Below are 18,230 nucleotides of genomic sequence, written 5' to 3'. Positions count from 1 at the left end.
AATGGCTGAACAAACTTTTTCAAAATCTATTATTCAATATTATTCTGAGAGGCATGCAGAGTGCATATTTCTCCTCCCTCGTCCTTGTTAACAATTTGAAACTATTCAAGAAGAAAGTAAAAAACAAAAACTGTACACGTTTTAATGTAGTTTATATAAGTTTAGATTGTATGGAAACTGTGTGTGAAATTGAAGCGTCTATTAAGATAGAGTTTAGTCTTTATAAATATATAATTGTAGAATGTCTGAGCTATATCAATAATATATAAACCTGAGCATGGCTTAAGGAAGCATTAACTGTAAAGTCTGCTCTAAGCCATTGTCGACAACGAGATGCAGGTAATAAGTTAAAATCAAAATGATTTACGTGTATCACTAAATAATTCAGTTTATACCTTGCAGTGGGAGACTTGTTTTATAGGTCATGGAATAACAATATGGAATGGAAACAGTCAGACTTGGTTTACAGATAAAATATAGGTCATGGTATAACAATATGCAATGGAAGACTTCTGGTGATTCATTTTGACTAGACTTTTATTGGCAGTTTGGTGATTATACTTATCGTATCACGCACATTATGTTAATTAAATCTAAATCTAAGAAAAATGTTTGCAATATCTACATCTTTCCTTTTTTCATTTACAGAAATGCAAACTTTCGGTTGTTATTATGGTTGACACCAATTTGACCGATTTTGACTAGACTTTCATGAGCAGTTTAATGATTACACTCATTATATCAAGCACAGGTGAACAGACACACTAGACCTAGTTTCTGCGCACTTGTTCCTATCGGCTATTTGAAAAGTTTGTCAATGATCGCGCAACGCACGATAACAGGCTGCAATCTGTTGGTCCAAATACTGCCCTTTCACCTACATCAACGGATAGCGTAATGAGCTGATCTCTGCTCTTTGCCCAGGGGATGATCACTTGCTACTTTTAGATCTCATGCCTTTTCGGTCTACGTTTTATTTCTTATCGAGAGCCCCCAAATCATCTCCTATTTGTTTCATGGTATTGTTGCTTTATTGTTAGCTTCAAGTAGATAGATACACACCATGATTGTGCTACACTAACTACACCCTTCTTATTGTTTGTATTATAGAACACTTGAACACATCTGTTCGCTGATACTCTTGTGTGTCTTGCAAGGGACTGTAGCTAGGAAAGCAGTCAAAGAAATGGAGATGATTATAAATTAAACTAATAGTTTGGTTGGAGGGCCAGGTAGTCTTACCTCTTTCCCCAATCCCTCTTCTTTTCTCCGGTCTAATCCCCCTGATTCTTCTATGCACTGTACATGGTCTGCGCTGCATGTCATTTATCTGTCTGACAAATCCTGTCGTATTTAAGGAAACAATTTGTCAAATAGTTTTTGGCTGAGCCCTTAGCGAAATGTCAGTAGTCATATAGTCACGTATGTCTCAACGTATACATTCAGCAATTAGTTCACTTTTTTGTTTGTTTGAAACTGCTACGGTACTTGTAAAATACATGAATTTTGTTCATTTTGATTGGTTTTCAATCTCTTTAAGCTTTGAGCACAATTGAGACTGTGTCTGTGTTTGTCATTATCTAACTGTACGTTTTGGATGATACGTTTGAAATTAGCCGTTGAAACTCTTCCATTATTTGTTCTTATCTTAAGATTCTTGAATTTTTGTCACCTTTCAGCGCTATTCTGCCTAGCTGGAACTAAACGTGACGTGTCGTTCAGTAAGACTTCTTTGTGGAATCGTTGAAACAAGCGCCATACATTTACTCATTGGCTTTCAAAATGTGTTCAATCACAATGAACACTACAGACAAATATTGTCACACACTCTGACATTTTTTCTGTTTCTGTCTTGTTTAATGAGAGAAATTTCAGGTTTGCGATCTTCCTTCAACATTCTATCAAGTTTCTGGCTGCCACGAGTTTGTGATTGCACTTGAAAACAACTAGAACCAGAAGAGCTGAATATAGTTTGACCCATCCTAACGTTGAGTTGATCCCATATTGACGGGTTTCTGATGGTTGTAGCCTAGAGTTCAAATCGTCCGATTCTATTTCCGATTCTATTCTACTTGTACGTCTTGTAGCAATTGTCACATGATCTATAGGATTTATAGTGAACGTAGCTTTTGTGGACAATTATATGACACTTGTCATGCGTTCTTCAGCGCTCACCCCTCTAGGCTATTTGATCCAAATGATTCACTTAGTCACTAACAAGACTTCCTCTTGGCTATTTGATCCCAATGATTCACTTAGTCACTAACAAGACTTCCTCTTGGCTATTTGATCCCAATGATTCACTTAGTCACTAACAAGACTTCCTCTTGGCTATTTGATCCCAATGATTCACTTAGTCACTAACAAGACTTCCTCTTGGCTATTTGATCCAAATGATTCACTTAGTCACTAACAAGACTTCCTCTTGGCTATTTGATCCCAATGATTCACTTAGTCACTAACAAGACTTCCTCTTGGCTATTTGATCCCAATGATTCACTTAGTCACTAACAAGACTTCCTCTTGGCTATTTGATCCCAATGATTCACTTAGTCACTAACAAGACTTCCTCTTGGCTATTTGATCCAAATGATTCACTTAGTCACTAACAAGACTTCCTCTTGGCTATTTGATCCCAATGATTCACTTAGTCACTAACAAGACTTCCTCTTGGCTATTTGATCCAAATGATTCACTAAGTCACAAACAAGACTTCCTCTAGGCTATTTGATCCAAATGATTCACTAAGTCACTAACAAGACTTCCTCTTGGCTATTTGATCCAAATGATTCACTAAGTCACCAACAAGACTTCCTCTTGGCTATTTGATCCAAATGATTCACTAAGTCACTAACAAGACTTCCTCTTGGCTATTTGATCCAAATGATTCACTAAGTCACTAACAAGACATCCTCTTGGCTATTTGATCCAAATGATTCACTAAGTCACTAACAAGACTTCCTCTAGGCTATTTGATCCAAATGATTCACTAAGTCACTAATAAGACTTCCTCTTGGCTATTTGATCCAAATGATTCACTAAGTTACTAACAAGACATCCTCTTGGATAATCCAAATGATTCACTTTGTCACTAACAAGACTTCCTCTTGGCTCACATACTTTTAGTTTCCTGAAAGTGTTACATATTTTCTGATGTAACAGAAAGTGATGAAATCATCTACTCATCAAATCTAAACTTTATTGTGTCACCGGGAATGTACGGATCCCATCTTTCGTGGCGCATCACGTGCCTTCCTAAGCTCCCCTGTTCTGGTATGTTCGTAGCAGCTGGAAGAAGCATGTGGTCAACTCACGTGGTATTAATCTGATTGTTTTTCTCCATTCTCGTCAAGCAGCATTTAATCTTGCTAAACACGTGTTTTCATTTCACGGATCAACACGTGGGACGTTCAGCAAACTGAAGCGCTTTGTGGAAACAAACGAAATTAGTTTTCTCTATTATTATTTTTTTTCTTTTTTTTTTTTGCAATGACAATGTTAAAGAAACACATTCTTAAATAACAAACAGTAATGAAGACCATAAACACCAGGCCTATATAGAACACTACCTCCTCCCTTCTCTTTCACACAGACACCATTTTGTTCTTGTCAATACATCGTTGTTATTACATTCACAGTCCCTTGGTTGTTAATGACTTGACTGTCGACTGAAATGTTAGAAATGTTCATTGCCTTCTATGTACAGGGACGATCCTCGCCCCGGCCCCCGCTTTTATAGTTAGTATTTCCGATTACAGATGTATGGTGGCGCATATCCATTGTTAAAACGTCTTCCTCTATTACCTTGTAAAATATTGTATACATCAGGACTGTCTCATATAGTTGTATAGGATAGTACTAGTCGACTTCGTAGTGCGATTGTATCATGTATTAGTATTTATATACGTTTAGATCAGATCTGATAAAATGACTATGAAATAACGGAGGTTGGGTATAAACGAGTTCAGTTGAGTACTTGAAGCAGTAAATGTGTTGTCTTTTACGTTTAGTTTGTATTTGACTGTATGCTGGAGAAATGGACACAAATATATTCTCCGCTAATATATAATGAATGTAGGCTATCAACTCTGTATCTTTTTCTCTGGCCTATTCACGTTTTCACCTGACAGCAATGATTTTTTCAGTTTCAATAGGCTGAACTGTATGCTTCTCTGTTAAATCCATTATCGGTGTACTGAATGACAAGTAGTAAACTATTGCAATTTCAATGTATCAAACTCAGTATACTATTGAAATGTCAATATTAAAATGTAAGGGTTGTGTTTTATTTCGTACTCATGAACAATACAAATACTAGAAGACAAAACTTGGACAGCCCATGTCCTGTTTCAGATGTAATGGCTGATAGATGAGTGTCCCCTAACCCCTGCACTCTTCTTTCTCTTTGTTAACTCTTGAATTACTAAGCTGACGCTTTTGTCACAGGGAAGTGTTGACTGAGTGACCAAGTGACCTAACTTAGATTACATCAGCTTTTTTTTTTTCTGTGTTGGGTTAGAAATGTGACACGTTGTTAAAGATGTAGACTTTCACATGACGGTTGTCTTTTCTTCTTCATAGGGTCAGGACTAGACAATTATTGTTTCATTTAAAGGAATCCAGTTATAGGGAGAAACAAACTTCTTTGATAAAAGAAAGCGTTTAGTTTTATGTGAAGATAGCGCCCTGTATGTAGAGCAGGCTGTCTGTTCTTACAAACGTGATGTTCCTTCACTATTGAAGATTATTACATTCAAGATGAGGGGGGTGGGGGGACTATCGAGACGATAGCCCGGACTGGACGGGCCATAGACATCTAAAACTAAACCATTTCTTTGTTCCAACTATGGCATTCATTTTTCTTTCTGGTGAGGCTTCAAAGTTCCGATGAGCTTGACAAAGTTTGAAATGCTATCATCAATTTAGCTTGGCCAGGACATCTAAAAATAATTTTCTAATCATTGTATGACTGCATCTGTCCAGCATTCGTCATACAGTACGCAGTTGTATCAAGATGTATAGACCTGTTTGAATGTGTTGAGAGGACAGTGGTTCCCAAACAATTGGCTCTAATAACGCTTGACTGCCCCTCACTCATTATCTTGACTTTGCATCGTTAGATTAATAGGACTGTTAGTCCGTGACTTGATTTGGTCAGTCTGCCTCTCAAGTACTTTGTATTCAACTGTTGGACTTTGTAGTCAACTCGTTTTTTTAGAGAGCTTCAACGTGGTATAAGACATTACTTAATTAAAAGTCTTTTATCTTAATTCAGGTCAGGTCGACATTGAAAACGTATGCATTTACATGAACATCTATTTAAATCTTCAACAAAAAATAATTCACGACTGTTAATGTAAAAAAGTAAAGGTAGAGGTAGCGACTGAGGGGATAGAGCGTTGAGCTGCCGAGATCCTGTGTTCGAGTCATGGCACATGTAATGAACCTCACTTGTGTCCTAGATGTAGGGAATAGGACATTCGTCATTACCTCTTCTGTTAAACATAATTTGTTGTCATAGTTTGAAATTGGATTTTGTGCTGGTGTCTAGCTCTTGCTAGTGCGCAACAATTGGGGGGGGGGGGGGGTATTTCTACCTTATCTTTTAGATTACACACTTTACTTCAAAAGGGAAGATAATTACGCCCCGCGCAATTTCATGTGTCAATCTAGTCATGCATTTTAATCAGTGACTGATAAGTCGTTGGTTTTCCTGGCTGATTCAGGCAACCTATTTCATTCTCTAATGGCACTAGGGAAGAAGGAGCACTTGTACGACTTTGTCCTAACATATGGAATAAGAAATGTGCATCTATCTTTGTGTCTTTCTGAGTGTTTTATTAGGTTTTGTTTTTTCCTATTTTATGTTTTATGTAATAGAGCTACTTAACTTTGTATTCTTCTGTCCTGAAGTGTCTCTAGATTTAGTGATTTTTCTAATGCTGTAATCAAACTGGAATACTCGATATAAATCTCACTGCTCTGTTTTGCGTTTGTTCTAGTTTCTTTGTGTTTTCTTGAGTAATCAACCAAAGTAATGTAGCTTTAGATGTTTTAACAATTTTCAAGGGGGCGATGAGTCCGAGAGAAAAGTATCTGGTAAAGATGAATCTATTTTATCACTTCACGGGGTTACCTGGGGTTAAGGGCATTCTACCTTCTGCCACCAGCTGCCGCACGGAAACCTGTAGGAAATGTGATTTACGTCACACCTGACGTTGGTTAAGTACTACGTTTGGTAGTAGGAGGGATTCAACACACCTGTAGCAGTGTACACCCGAGTGTGTGTGTGTCCAGATCACTTCCTCGAGAAACTTAGGCCGTGTGTACTAGAAAGACTGTATACGTACTGTGATGATGGCAAATATTTCTAGTCTAGTGTATCCTAAGATGTCATAATTACAAACTTGAAAACATTGTTACATTAGATCCATGTGTTGACTGATGTTGGCTCGCGACTGGCACTGGGAGTGATTTAAAAAATGTACTAGAGCACTAACATAGTCTGTTGTTTTCTCTGTTTATTTTAACCTAGTCCATAAATAGATATTGAAAAACAAAACTGACGTTATATTCTAGATTGATAGAACTGTTTCAAGCACTCTAGTTAAACAATACAGTGATGTGTACATTGTGTAGGTTCCCGAATAAAAGTCGAAGTATGCACGAGCTCCACCTCACGAGAGTTAGAGACTAGATCCGATTGGATGTAATGGCACGTTCTAGATCTGTGATATCCAGCCTACTACGCCAACACAAGTACGTTGTAGATGCTATCTAAGAGAGACATCTTACGTGAAGTTCTCTGTTGTGTGCCAGTGGGACACATTTCATCCAAGTGTCACTTGAACTTAACGTGAATATTTTGTTTCACTCATAAACCAAACACACACAGCTCTTGACAGTTGAAGAAAATAATCCGGCTTCCGAAAAGTTAGCCTACTCTCTTGTTTTCTCTTTCATCTTTTCACTTTTAAAAGTCAGCTTGTAATGTAATAGTCAGACATTGAGAAGTGAAGACATAGCAATTACAACACAATGTGTTAGCTTCAAAGAGTATCCTGTTTCTTACATTAAGTCACGTCATTTAAAATTGCTAAGTAAAGGTAATTTACAGACATTCAGAGTGACCGAGTCATGGAAATGTGGAAACGCTAGTATTATTTTTTTTAGTTGTTAAAAACATGATACTGTATTAGATTTGTGTTTGATTAGTCCAAGTTCAAGCACGTACCATGAAATACATCGAGTTGCATCAAAGTTGCAGAGTTTGTATTACACTCATTATTAGGCATAGGATAACACACTTACAGTGAATAGGAAATCATACAATTTATCTAAGCCTGCCGCTTTGCTCTTCTAGAAATTTAAAGCATGTAAGAAAAGACTTCCTAACAAAAAGTCAATAGCAAATAGAGTATCCTAACTAACGGGACTGACTCAGTCCCAGCAGCACAAAGGCTGACGTACTGTCACGAGTCAGGAAGTGCAAAGTGCATTTGGTGGCATAGCCCAACAACAGATGACTAAGTGCATAGCTACCTTACTTTACTTATGTATAGTCCATCCATATTTCTCGTTGATATTGACTTCAATTAAATAACCGAAAGGTCTTGATGTTGAACAGAAGAACCATCAATCTCGATGTTGAACGCAGTTCAATCTACGGTATATAAAGATGACAAAATGTCAGAGACTGAGATAAACGATCGGGGGTATTGAATGTGGGAATTGTGATAAGCTACCCCCCAAAATAAAATGTTTTTAGAATGATTATAAAACTAAATTGATAATTATATAGATATTTTATTTCTGCCTAATGTACAATGTATTCAATTTACAAAAACAAATGTCCGTCTACCTTTTTTTTTTTCATTGGAGTGCAATCATATAATCAGGTTATTCTTTGATGACCTAAGTACATTCGTTTTCCTTGAGTGTATGATAACATTCACCTTGAAATGAAAGAAAAAGAATTTTCAAGCTGGCTATCGACATAAAAGCCATTTATTTTCTTTTATTGATACATGATTTCTTGTACGTTTCAGTTCACCGCTGTTGTGTCCAGCGACCTTGGTGTTTCTTCACTAACTAACGACTGGCTTTAGAGGGGCACCTAGCCACATAAAACATTGGATACTTTGGGATAGCAGCTGTAATACAATCCTTATTGTCGGACGCTTCAATTGGACAACAGCTCTGCTACTGTCAGAGCTCGAGAAGTGACACACCTTCTTAGGTTTTTTTTCGAACTTCAGTCCGAGAACATCGGGTCGCTGTGACCTACACGTGCGCTCGGGAACGGCTTCTGGATACTATGTTATAGAGAGGACTTGGAGGACTAGACAATGGCTGAGCTGTTGTCGGTACAGGCAAGTACTATCTATCCACCATTGCCCCACACACTTCAGTGTGTCACACATTCAGTCTCACTCACACTATCATTTATCTATCTTGCTGCTAATCTATATCCCTCAGACTTATTATTTAGTTCTTTATTTTGTATGCTCTCTCTCTCTCTCTCTCTCTCTCTCTCTCTCTCTCTCTCTCTCTCAACATGTTTATATTTAAAAGTAGATTAGAAATAAATAGATAACCATGTAGTTTCCTATTATAGCAATGATTGTTCCCTTCTAATTGTTTGTAAGAGAGAAACTTGTCTATAAAACAAAATAAGCATTTAGTTGAAGTCATTCAGTATTTTGTCCTCAAACTTTTCGAATTTTTTTATCAATTAAAAATTTATTTTAACATCCCACATCTGTCTGTCTGTCTATATACCTAGCTATCCATCCATCCAATATTCATACATTTTTATATAACCACATTTTCTTTCTATCTTTCCTTCTGTCTATCGTAGTCTTGTCTGTCTCTGTCCTTTCGTTTTTTGTGGGGGTTTTTAACTTTGTTTTATGAATTTTCTTCCTGTCTCTTTAGGTTATCCAGAGTAAACTCTTGCCAATCTGTCCTGAACAGTTTGTGATCTAATGATTAACTATTTTGCACATCAGTGATGACTTCTAACAGTAATGTTTCACTTGAATAAAGTAGATATGTGTTGAAGAAAGTAGAGCTGTAGAACAAATTATTGAATTACATTATATACGGCAATGTCTTCAATTCCGATGTTAAATGATGAGTGCAGTGTTTCACGCAAACCCAGTTGCGACCTGCATATTTGTCCACATGTGATGCAGACAAAGCCGTTATTGTCCTACGGTGGTCTATTTCGTCTTCTGCGACTAACGTATCATCTTTGCAGGTCAATTGGTTATAGATCTAGATCTACAAGTGAAGTGGTCATGTGGGGTTTACTCGGCTTGAAATGAATAAAATGGTGTTATTAGAGCATGGAATGGGTTGCCTGAGCTAGCCAGGAAAACCAGTGACTTGGCAGAATTTAAGTCATTGGTTAATATGCATGACTGAATGCATGACGCGTAGGATGTAATCATCTTCTTTTTTGAAGTAACGTCTGTATTATATAAGATAAGATAAAGCAGTACAATATAATTCGGTTAGATCATTGAGATCATTTCACTGGCCAGTTGTCTGGCCTTTGTTCTGAGCCCTCTGCTTCGTCCCACTGACCTTTATTCTGAGTTCAAACCGAAAAGATCAAAACCAATATTTGTCTACAGCGCGTCAACATCTTTTGACCATTCGCCCTTCTTGGTAACATTCCGCACGGGATGTTTTACACAAGTCTTTCGGATGAACAAGATGATGGACTAGCATTTATTTACAGCATTCCTTTTTTAAAAAAACAAATGTAAGCCTTTAACAGGTTTGATCTTTGAACAAGTACATGCTGTGCATTGTCCTCTGAAAGTAAACCGTCCCGAGACATGACGTTAAACTGCGCTCCTCTTTCCTTAGCACTTTTGGAGCTCAAAAGTGCCCTACTTCTTTTCTATCATTGTGTCTGCCTCCTCTTTTCCTAAGTCTGCCTTCATTGATCATCACACTGTCTCCTTAACTTTAAATTCTCACTACGTCCTAGACCAGTCCGTTTGCCGTGGACTGCGACGGGTAAGGGGGGATAAAGAGATCCTGGTGTTTGAGTGGTGGCTATCTGAGGATAAACCACAACAACACAATACTTTGGCTCCAAGTTCCCCTAGACCTGAGACCCAGATGGCCCGCTCTGGGTCAACCGGCTGGTCATGCCGAGCTACCAGCATAGGTCGACGACCTATGCTGGAGGGCGGTGGCTGGAGGGTCAATCAGGGAGCTGCTGTATCGGACACATGTCCGATGTAGCAGCTGACTGAGTATAGCACCTGTGTAGCCCTGGCGGGCTCATTCTGGACATCCGAATGGCCCGTCCCCTTGTTGGACTCGATGGCGGGTGGGGAGCACAGGTGCCGAATTAACCAAAATATATATGGACAAAAAAACACACACAAAACTACTTGCCCCAGACCTATGTCTGGGCAAGAAACGTCGAATTGACGATAAAAAAGAGGAGGTCCCAAAAAGCTGTGCCACCTGGCCATCATTTCTGGTGGTTAGATGCACAGAGGAGGGAAAAAGCCTGACAAAGTTGAGCCCTTTTATTATCTATAAGGGACTCAAGTCAGTAGTGGGAGAGCCCAAGAGTGTGTCTAAGCTACACAAAACAATGGAACTCCTTGTAGAAGTAGACAGCAAGACACACTCTGATGGGCTTTTAAGATGCAGAAGACTCTGTGATCTCCAAGTGGAAGTCATGCCACACAAGAGTCTGAACACCAGCAGAGGTGTAATCAGCTCTAGGGACCTACTGGAATGTTCCGAGAAGGAAATAGTGGAGGGCATTGAAGGAGTCACCCATGCCCGGCGCATTACCAGGCGCAGGGAGGGTGAGGAGGTCAAAACCGCCACTATTATCCTCACATTCGGAACTAGGACACCGCCAGAGTATGTGAAGGCAGGATACCTACGAGTTCCAGTGAGGCCCTACATACCTAACCCCATGAGGTGCTTCAAGTGCCAGGGTTATGGACACGGCGCGGCAGTCTGCAAGAGGAACACTGTGTGTGCCAGATGTGCTGGAGAGGGTCATGAGGACAAGGGCTGCACAGCCCAGTTCAAATGCCCAAACTGTCAAGCTGGCCACTCAGCCTACTCCAAGGACTGCCCTGTGTGGAAACAGGAGGTTGCCGTGCAGGAGTACAAGGCAAGAAACGGATGTACCTTTAGCCAGGCGAAATCGGCTGTACTGGCCCTACCCAAGGGCCAATTCGGCTTGACAAAGACCTACGCCCAGGCTGTTGCTAAGAAAGGAAGATCCATAGCCACACAGACGGACACATTGACCCCACCACCCCCTCCTCCTCCCCCAACTCAGAAGAAAACACCGCCAAAGAACACACCTCTGAAGAAACAAGAAAGCCCTGTTGTCATGCTAAAGAACAGGTTCTCTGTGCTCGCTGATGAGAGCATGGAGACTGATCAGCATGTCAAAACCAATACTCCGGGAGAACCCGGAGACATCATGTCTGACACAGGTTCTCCTCAGAGAACCCAGCCAGACACCCCAACCTCTACCGAGTTAGAGGTTGACCAACTCCCTAAGGGGAGAAATCAAAGCGGAGAGGATGCCCGAGGTGAGAGAGGAGGAAATAACCTCCGCTCTAACCAGAGGGATCTCCCCTCTCCAGAGAGAAAGACTTCCCCCAAAAGGGGGTTGTCCTCCTCTCCATCCAAACCCAAGAATAAAAATACCAAGGTCACTGGAATAAAGGGAAACCCCTCCGGGGGCCTCCCAAGGCCAAATAGCTCCAAGTAGGTCATCTAGAATAAGCCATGGATTCCAGAATTGTACAGTGGAATTGTAGAGGCCTCAAGGCCAATTACGAGGAAATGCAGCTACTGATGGACTCTTGAGACTCCTGTAGCTGTCTGCTTACAGGAAACATTTCTGAAAGATTGCATCAGCTTCCGAAGCTACCGTGCTTACACCAAGAATGTTGAGGATGCAGAGAGAGCATCAGGTGGAGTCTGTATCCTTGTGAAGGATAGCATCCCCCATGAGAGGGTAGAACTACAGACCACACTACAGGCCGTAGCAGCTAGGATAACCCTTCACAAGGTTATCACTTGCTGCAGCCTGTATCTACCACCATGCGCTCCATTAAACCGAACAGACATGGAGGACCTATTGAAACAACTCCCCCGGCCTTATTTAATCCTTGGGGATTTCAATGCCCATAACACCATGTGGGGATCCAACAATACCGACACAAGAGGTCGTATGCTGGAGGATATCTTCCTCCAACATGATTTATGCATACTTAATGATGCATCACCGACCTACTTGCACCCAGGAACTGGATCATTCACATGCATTGACCTCACCGTATGCGTCCCCGGACTACTGGACGATTTTAAATGGTCAGTTAGCAATGATCTACGGGGAAGTGATCACTTCCCAATCATCATTACTAACAATCTCCCTTCATTGGGACGACCTCAGCGGTGGAAACTGAATAAGGCCGATTGGGAACAATTCCAAAAAAGATGCTCTGAGGATATCACAGAAAATATCCTCCATGAACAGAACCCAGCTGATACCTTTGCTAGCAAGCTACTAAGTATAGCCAGGAAAGTTGTACCCCTAACCTCTGCAAATCCAAAACGGCCTAGCAAACCATGGTTTGATACAGCTTGCAAAAGTGCTATTGGTGATAGGAAAAAACGACTGGCTGCATTTATAAAGAATCCTTCCCAGGAAAACCTAAAGCTATTCAGGATAGCTAGAGCAAAGGCTAGACAAACCATACGGTCAGCCAAAAGGAATTCCTGGAGAAGTTTTGTCGGCAGTCTGGATGCCAAAACTTCTGCTAGAGCGGTTTGGAAGGCAGTAAGGCGAATCAAAGGGAAAGAATCAAATGCAATAGGGCATTTGAAAAACCAAGGACGAACTGTCACGTCCCCCAGAGAAATAGCTGACTGCCTTGCATCCTCAATAGCAGAAAAATCATCCACTGCACACTACACGCCAGAGTTCCAAAAAGTCAAAACCAGGGAGGAAAGACACCCCATTGATTTCAGGTCAGAGAACAATGAAGACTACAACAAACCGTTCTCGCTTGAGGAACTGAGGGAATCGCTGGACAAGTCACATGACACAGCGCCTGGAGAAGACGAAATCCATTACCAGTTCCTCAAGCACCTTCCCGAACCCTCATTGGCAGTCCTGCTAGGGGTCTATAACTGTGTGTGGCAAACAGGCGCTTTCCCAAACAGCTGGAGGAAAGCCACAGTTATACCGATACCTAAACCGGGAAGAGACGGCTCTGACCCAGCTAACTATCGACCAATAGCACTAACAAGCTGCATCTGCAAAACCATGGAAAGAATGATTAACAGTAGGCTGGTCTAGTACCTGGAAAGGAATAAAGTGATCTCAAACTACCAGTGCGGATTCCGGCAGGGGCGGACAACAACTGACCACCTGGTAAGGCTGGAAGCTTATATTAGAAATGCATTACTCAGAAGAGAACATCTAGTAGCTGTATTCTTCGATATAGAAAAGGCCTATGACACAACCTGGAAACATGGCATTCTACGTGACCTGGCGCTTATGGGGCTTAAGGGACACCTCCCCCGTTTTGTGGAGGAATTCCTGAAAGATCGAAAATTTCAGGTTCGAGTGGGCAACTCCGCTTCTGACACTCATGACCAGGAAATGGGTGTACCCCAGGGCAGCATTCTGTCAGTCACCCTGTTCAACATTAAAATAAATAGCATCATAAATGCGCTGTCCCCTGGCATAGAGTGCTCTTTGTATGTTGATGACTTTGTCATTCTTACTTATGGGAAAAACATGAACACCTTAGAAAGGAAATTACAGTTCTGTTTAAACAAAATTCAGGGTTGGGCAAACTATAATGGTTTCAAATTCTCAGACTCCAAAACAGTTAGTATGCATTTTTGTAATCTAAGGGGACTCCACCCAGACCCTGAACTATTTATACACAAAAAGAAGATCCCTGTCGTGAAAACTACAAAATTTTTAGGCCTCACCTTAGATTCCAAATTTAATTTTCTCCCCCACATTAAGGAACTTAAGAAGAAATGCCAAAAGTCATTAAACATACTAAGAGTACTCAGCCATACGGACTGGGGAGCTGACAGAGATACATTGCTGCTGCTCTATCGGAGTCTAATTCGATCCAAGCTAGACTACGGATCCATAATATATGGAGCAGCAAGGAAGTCGTACCTAAAAATACTGGAACCAATACAAAATGCTGCCCTGCGTCTCTGTCTCGGCGCGTTTCGTACATCACCTATCCCAAGTCTCCATGTGGAGGCTGGAGAACTCCCCATGGATATAAGAATGAAAAAGCTTGCAATGCAATATATAGTCAAGCTAAAATCCAACCCCACGAACCCTGCTTTTGACTCCATATTTAACCCCACAGAGGTAGAATTATACAATCGAAGGCCTAACGTCATACAGCCGTTGGGCCTTCGAATGAGAGAACCCATCCAAAATTTAACCCCACCCATTGACCAAATCTCTAAAATAGAAACCCCTCAGAATCCTCCTTGGCTAATGAATAAACCCAAATTAAATTTATCCCTCCTTAATTTCAAAAAAGAAAATACAGACCCAAGCATACTACAAGTCCACTTTAGGGAACTGCAGGAAAGCTACGGAGATTGTGGCACCATCTACACAGACGGATCCAAAATGGAGGGAAAGGTCGCGTGTGCCTGCTCCTTTCGGAACAAAACAATCTCCCGTAGACTCCCCGATGGCTGCTCCATCTTTACGGCCGAATTGCACGCAATATTGCTTGCACTTATGGCCGTAAAAGCATCAGAAAGGAGTAAATTTATAATCTGCTCCGACTCCAAATCTGCATTGCAAGCTTTGGGGCGGATGAAGACTGACATCCCATTGGTACATAAGAGCCTGAAGCTGTTGGACCAAATAACAGCCGACTGTAGGGATGTCACCTTCATCTGGGTCCCCTCCCATGTTGGCATTGAGGGAAACGAAGCCGCAGACAGAGAAGCAAAGAGAGCCCTAAATCATGCGGTGTCAGGAACCCAAATTCCCTACTCGGACCTGAGACAAAGTATTGCCTCTGCCACCTATCGAGAGTGGCAGAACCGATGGGAGGCTGAGACTCACAGTAAACTCAGGCAGATTGTGGCGGATGTCAGGTGGCGGCCCACATCTAAGGGTCTGACAAGGCGTGGTAGCACAACCATGTCCAGACTTAGGATTGGCCACACCTACATCACGCACTCTTTTGTACTGAAGAGAGAGGAGCCCCCACTTTGCGAGTACTGTGACTCTCGCCTCACCGTGGAACATATCCTTGTCGATTGCCCCAGATACTAGGATGTCAGGGCGAAAAATTTTAGAGCCACTAATCTAAAAACACTATTTAATAATGTCGACCCTGGGAAGGTACTGGGCTTTATTCGGGAAGTGGGGCTATCTACGAAGATCTGATTTCTGAATTTGTGAACATGCACTATTTACATTAGATTTTTACCAAATATTTAAATTTTTACTACCTTTACTATTTTAACTGTGAATAGACCTTGATTTTAATTATATGACTGTATAGAATCTGGCCCTTGTTGTTTAGAGAGAGAGTAGTCCTTAAGGGACTGCAGGCACGACATGGCCTAAATTGTGCCGATGTGCCTCAAATCCAAAAATCAAAAAAAAAAAATCTGAAAGTAAAGTGATAGGTCTTTAAAACAAAATGTCTGGACATTCACATTAGCCGCGAAATGAAGTGGAGGTAATAGAGAGTTTAAACAAATAGATGACTAATGCATTTATTCAAGGGGGAGAATTTCAACCAGTCTTCCAAAGGAAGTTGATTACCTAATTTATCCACCCATGTTTCCTGTTTTTTTGTTGAGACCATTCATTGATAGTCAATTTTCAAAGTGCGTGGTCAAGGCGTGTAAAGAGGTCGTGGTTATTGCCATAGCATTTAAATGTCGCAGCTATTGTTTATAATTCATATTCAATTGCTTACTAACATTGCCTCCTACATATATATATATACATACATATATATATATATATATATATATATATATATATATATATATATATATATAAAAGTAAAAAGTTCCCCTTTCAGACCTTGTGGTCTATAGGGCAGATGATGTAAAGGTCATCTGTTTCTGTGGCCCACGGTTAACGAGGGTGTCATGTGGCCAGCACAACGACCAACCGCCTTTACTTTTCCCTAACTAATGTTTCTAATTTTCTCTCTTTCGCTACGAAAATAAAATTAGTTTTGCGAAAGCCGATACATATCTATTAAAAACGAAGAGAGCGATAGATTAATAGTAGAATTAAATCGGGTTTACCCAATTTGTTGAATGAAAGGGATTATAAAGTAAACAATTAAACGAAATATTTTTTAGTACGCGATTCATGAATGAATATAGGCCTATCTCAACACGGCTTCGCAGCTTTCGTAAACGAATGTATTAAAAATGCATAAAAAAAACAAAACAAATTTGAATGTTAATTTGATCAAATTTGAAATGAATGGACTATAATTAGTATGTTCATGTGTTAAAGTATAAACTATCTGTGTGAAGAGAAGCTATCTGCTATATCATCTCAGAGTTGAATGAGGTAGTTCGTATTTCTGACCTACTTTAACCAAAGTCACGTGATAGTAGGACAACAAAGAGGAGAATGGCCTTTTCTTCCTATATTTCCATTGCTGTTGCTCCTCTATTTTTACGAAATTTTACATTTACAAACATTTAAAAATATACAGAGTACATCAACGAACCCTGAATGTTCAAATAATTATACGAATGTTTTCAGAAAAGGGCCAAGAACTGTTTAAGGATAGGTTTAAATTCTCAATGATATTTCCTTTATAGTAATGACAAACGTCAACACTTTGCCGATGATACATTCACATACAGAACATGTTTTTACAAACGTTCTTGTAAGATTAAAAAAAAAGCTTGGTATAAACTACACAAACACACACACTTATATATATATATATATATATATATATATATATATATATATATATATATATATATATATATATATATATATATATATATATATATATATATTATATTTATAGGCCTATATATGGGATAATATGCATATTAGTTGAAACATTGTTATTTTCATTAACTTCAGCTATTTTTTAACGTTATGTATTTCATATTCCGCCAATCGCAAATACACTATGCACATCGATAACATTAAGAACTATTTTTTTGTGTTGGATACATGATGTATTATTATGTTATTAAAAGTTCTATCATTTTTAAGAAATTCACAAAATGTTAGGCCTACATTAAAGTTTCACAAATGCGTCGACGAAACAGATCTAGATCCATTTTATTACTTAAAAAGGAAATTTAACAATGAAAGGGCGGGGTAAGACACATTTGGCTTGTGTAACTGTAAGAGTAGATCTAGATTTATCCTTGACTATCAGATGTGTTATTTGTTCGCTAAACAACTGAAGCCTATTACAAGGAAAACTCATGGCAGTCTTTTTATCTTTTCTAACAACTAGTCGACATATCGACTACACACTAGCCCTAGAGCTATCTGACCAATATATATACACACTAGTCTGCTGTCCAACTTTTAGTGTTCTACTCAAGTTCAGCTTGTTTAATTTTGGGCAGAGAGGAAAAAAAAAGGGGGGGGGGGATGAAAGTGTTACTTTTTTTTTCTAGGACTGGTTACCCGAATGCTAAGAACTGTACGTGTAGTCATTCATTGTAGATCAAGAAATCTTGATCTCAGTATGGCAGATTATAGGCCAACGCTTCGGTACCTTCTATCAAAGGTTTAACTATTTGTTTTAGTTGAAACTATTAAAAAAATGAATCTCTAGATTCTCCTGTTATTAACAAATTATATTTTAGCGCTAATGAGTAAATTGAAACTACTAAATATTGACTTAAAACGCTTCAGATTCCCTCTACAAACTAACTAAAACTAAGCACGGTGCGCGTTGTATACACACAACCACGTGACTCGGGGGGAATTCGGAACTATGTTCGTCAGGAAATATGTAGTCACAGAAATAAGGAACTAATTTATGTAAAAAATGCTTTTGAAACACAAAATTGAAGGTTAATTTTATTATATAATAAAATCAATGGATCTTCTTTTGTTTTTTCATGTGTCAAAGTAAAAAACTATCTGCGCAAAGTGTATTTCTTAAAATTAGAATCTGATATCGATTTTAACCATCAACTTT

General features: G+C 39.6%; 1 protein-coding gene across 9 annotated transcripts in view; it reads left to right on the top strand.

The window, feature by feature from the left end:
* LOC106055202 (ATP-binding cassette sub-family G member 4-like) overlaps positions 1 to 18,230 on the top strand; it is a 62,926-nt gene that overhangs the window by 17,814 nt on the left and 26,882 nt on the right. For all 9 annotated transcript variants that reach the window (XM_013211390.2, XM_013211388.2, XM_013211389.2 and 6 more), the window contains exon 2: positions 8,049 to 8,372. In XM_013211390.2, the coding sequence (XP_013066844.1) occupies positions 8,349 to 8,372 (24 nt within the window). In that variant the 5' untranslated portion in view covers positions 8,049 to 8,348. The remainder of the gene's footprint in view (positions 1 to 8,048; positions 8,373 to 18,230) is intronic.

The sequence above is a fragment of the Biomphalaria glabrata genome, chromosome 14 (assembly GCF_947242115.1).
Source record: "Biomphalaria glabrata chromosome 14, xgBioGlab47.1, whole genome shotgun sequence".
In the NCBI taxonomy this organism is placed as follows: domain Eukaryota; kingdom Metazoa; phylum Mollusca; class Gastropoda; family Planorbidae; genus Biomphalaria; species Biomphalaria glabrata.
This window is presented reverse-complemented; position numbering and strand designations above follow the sequence as displayed.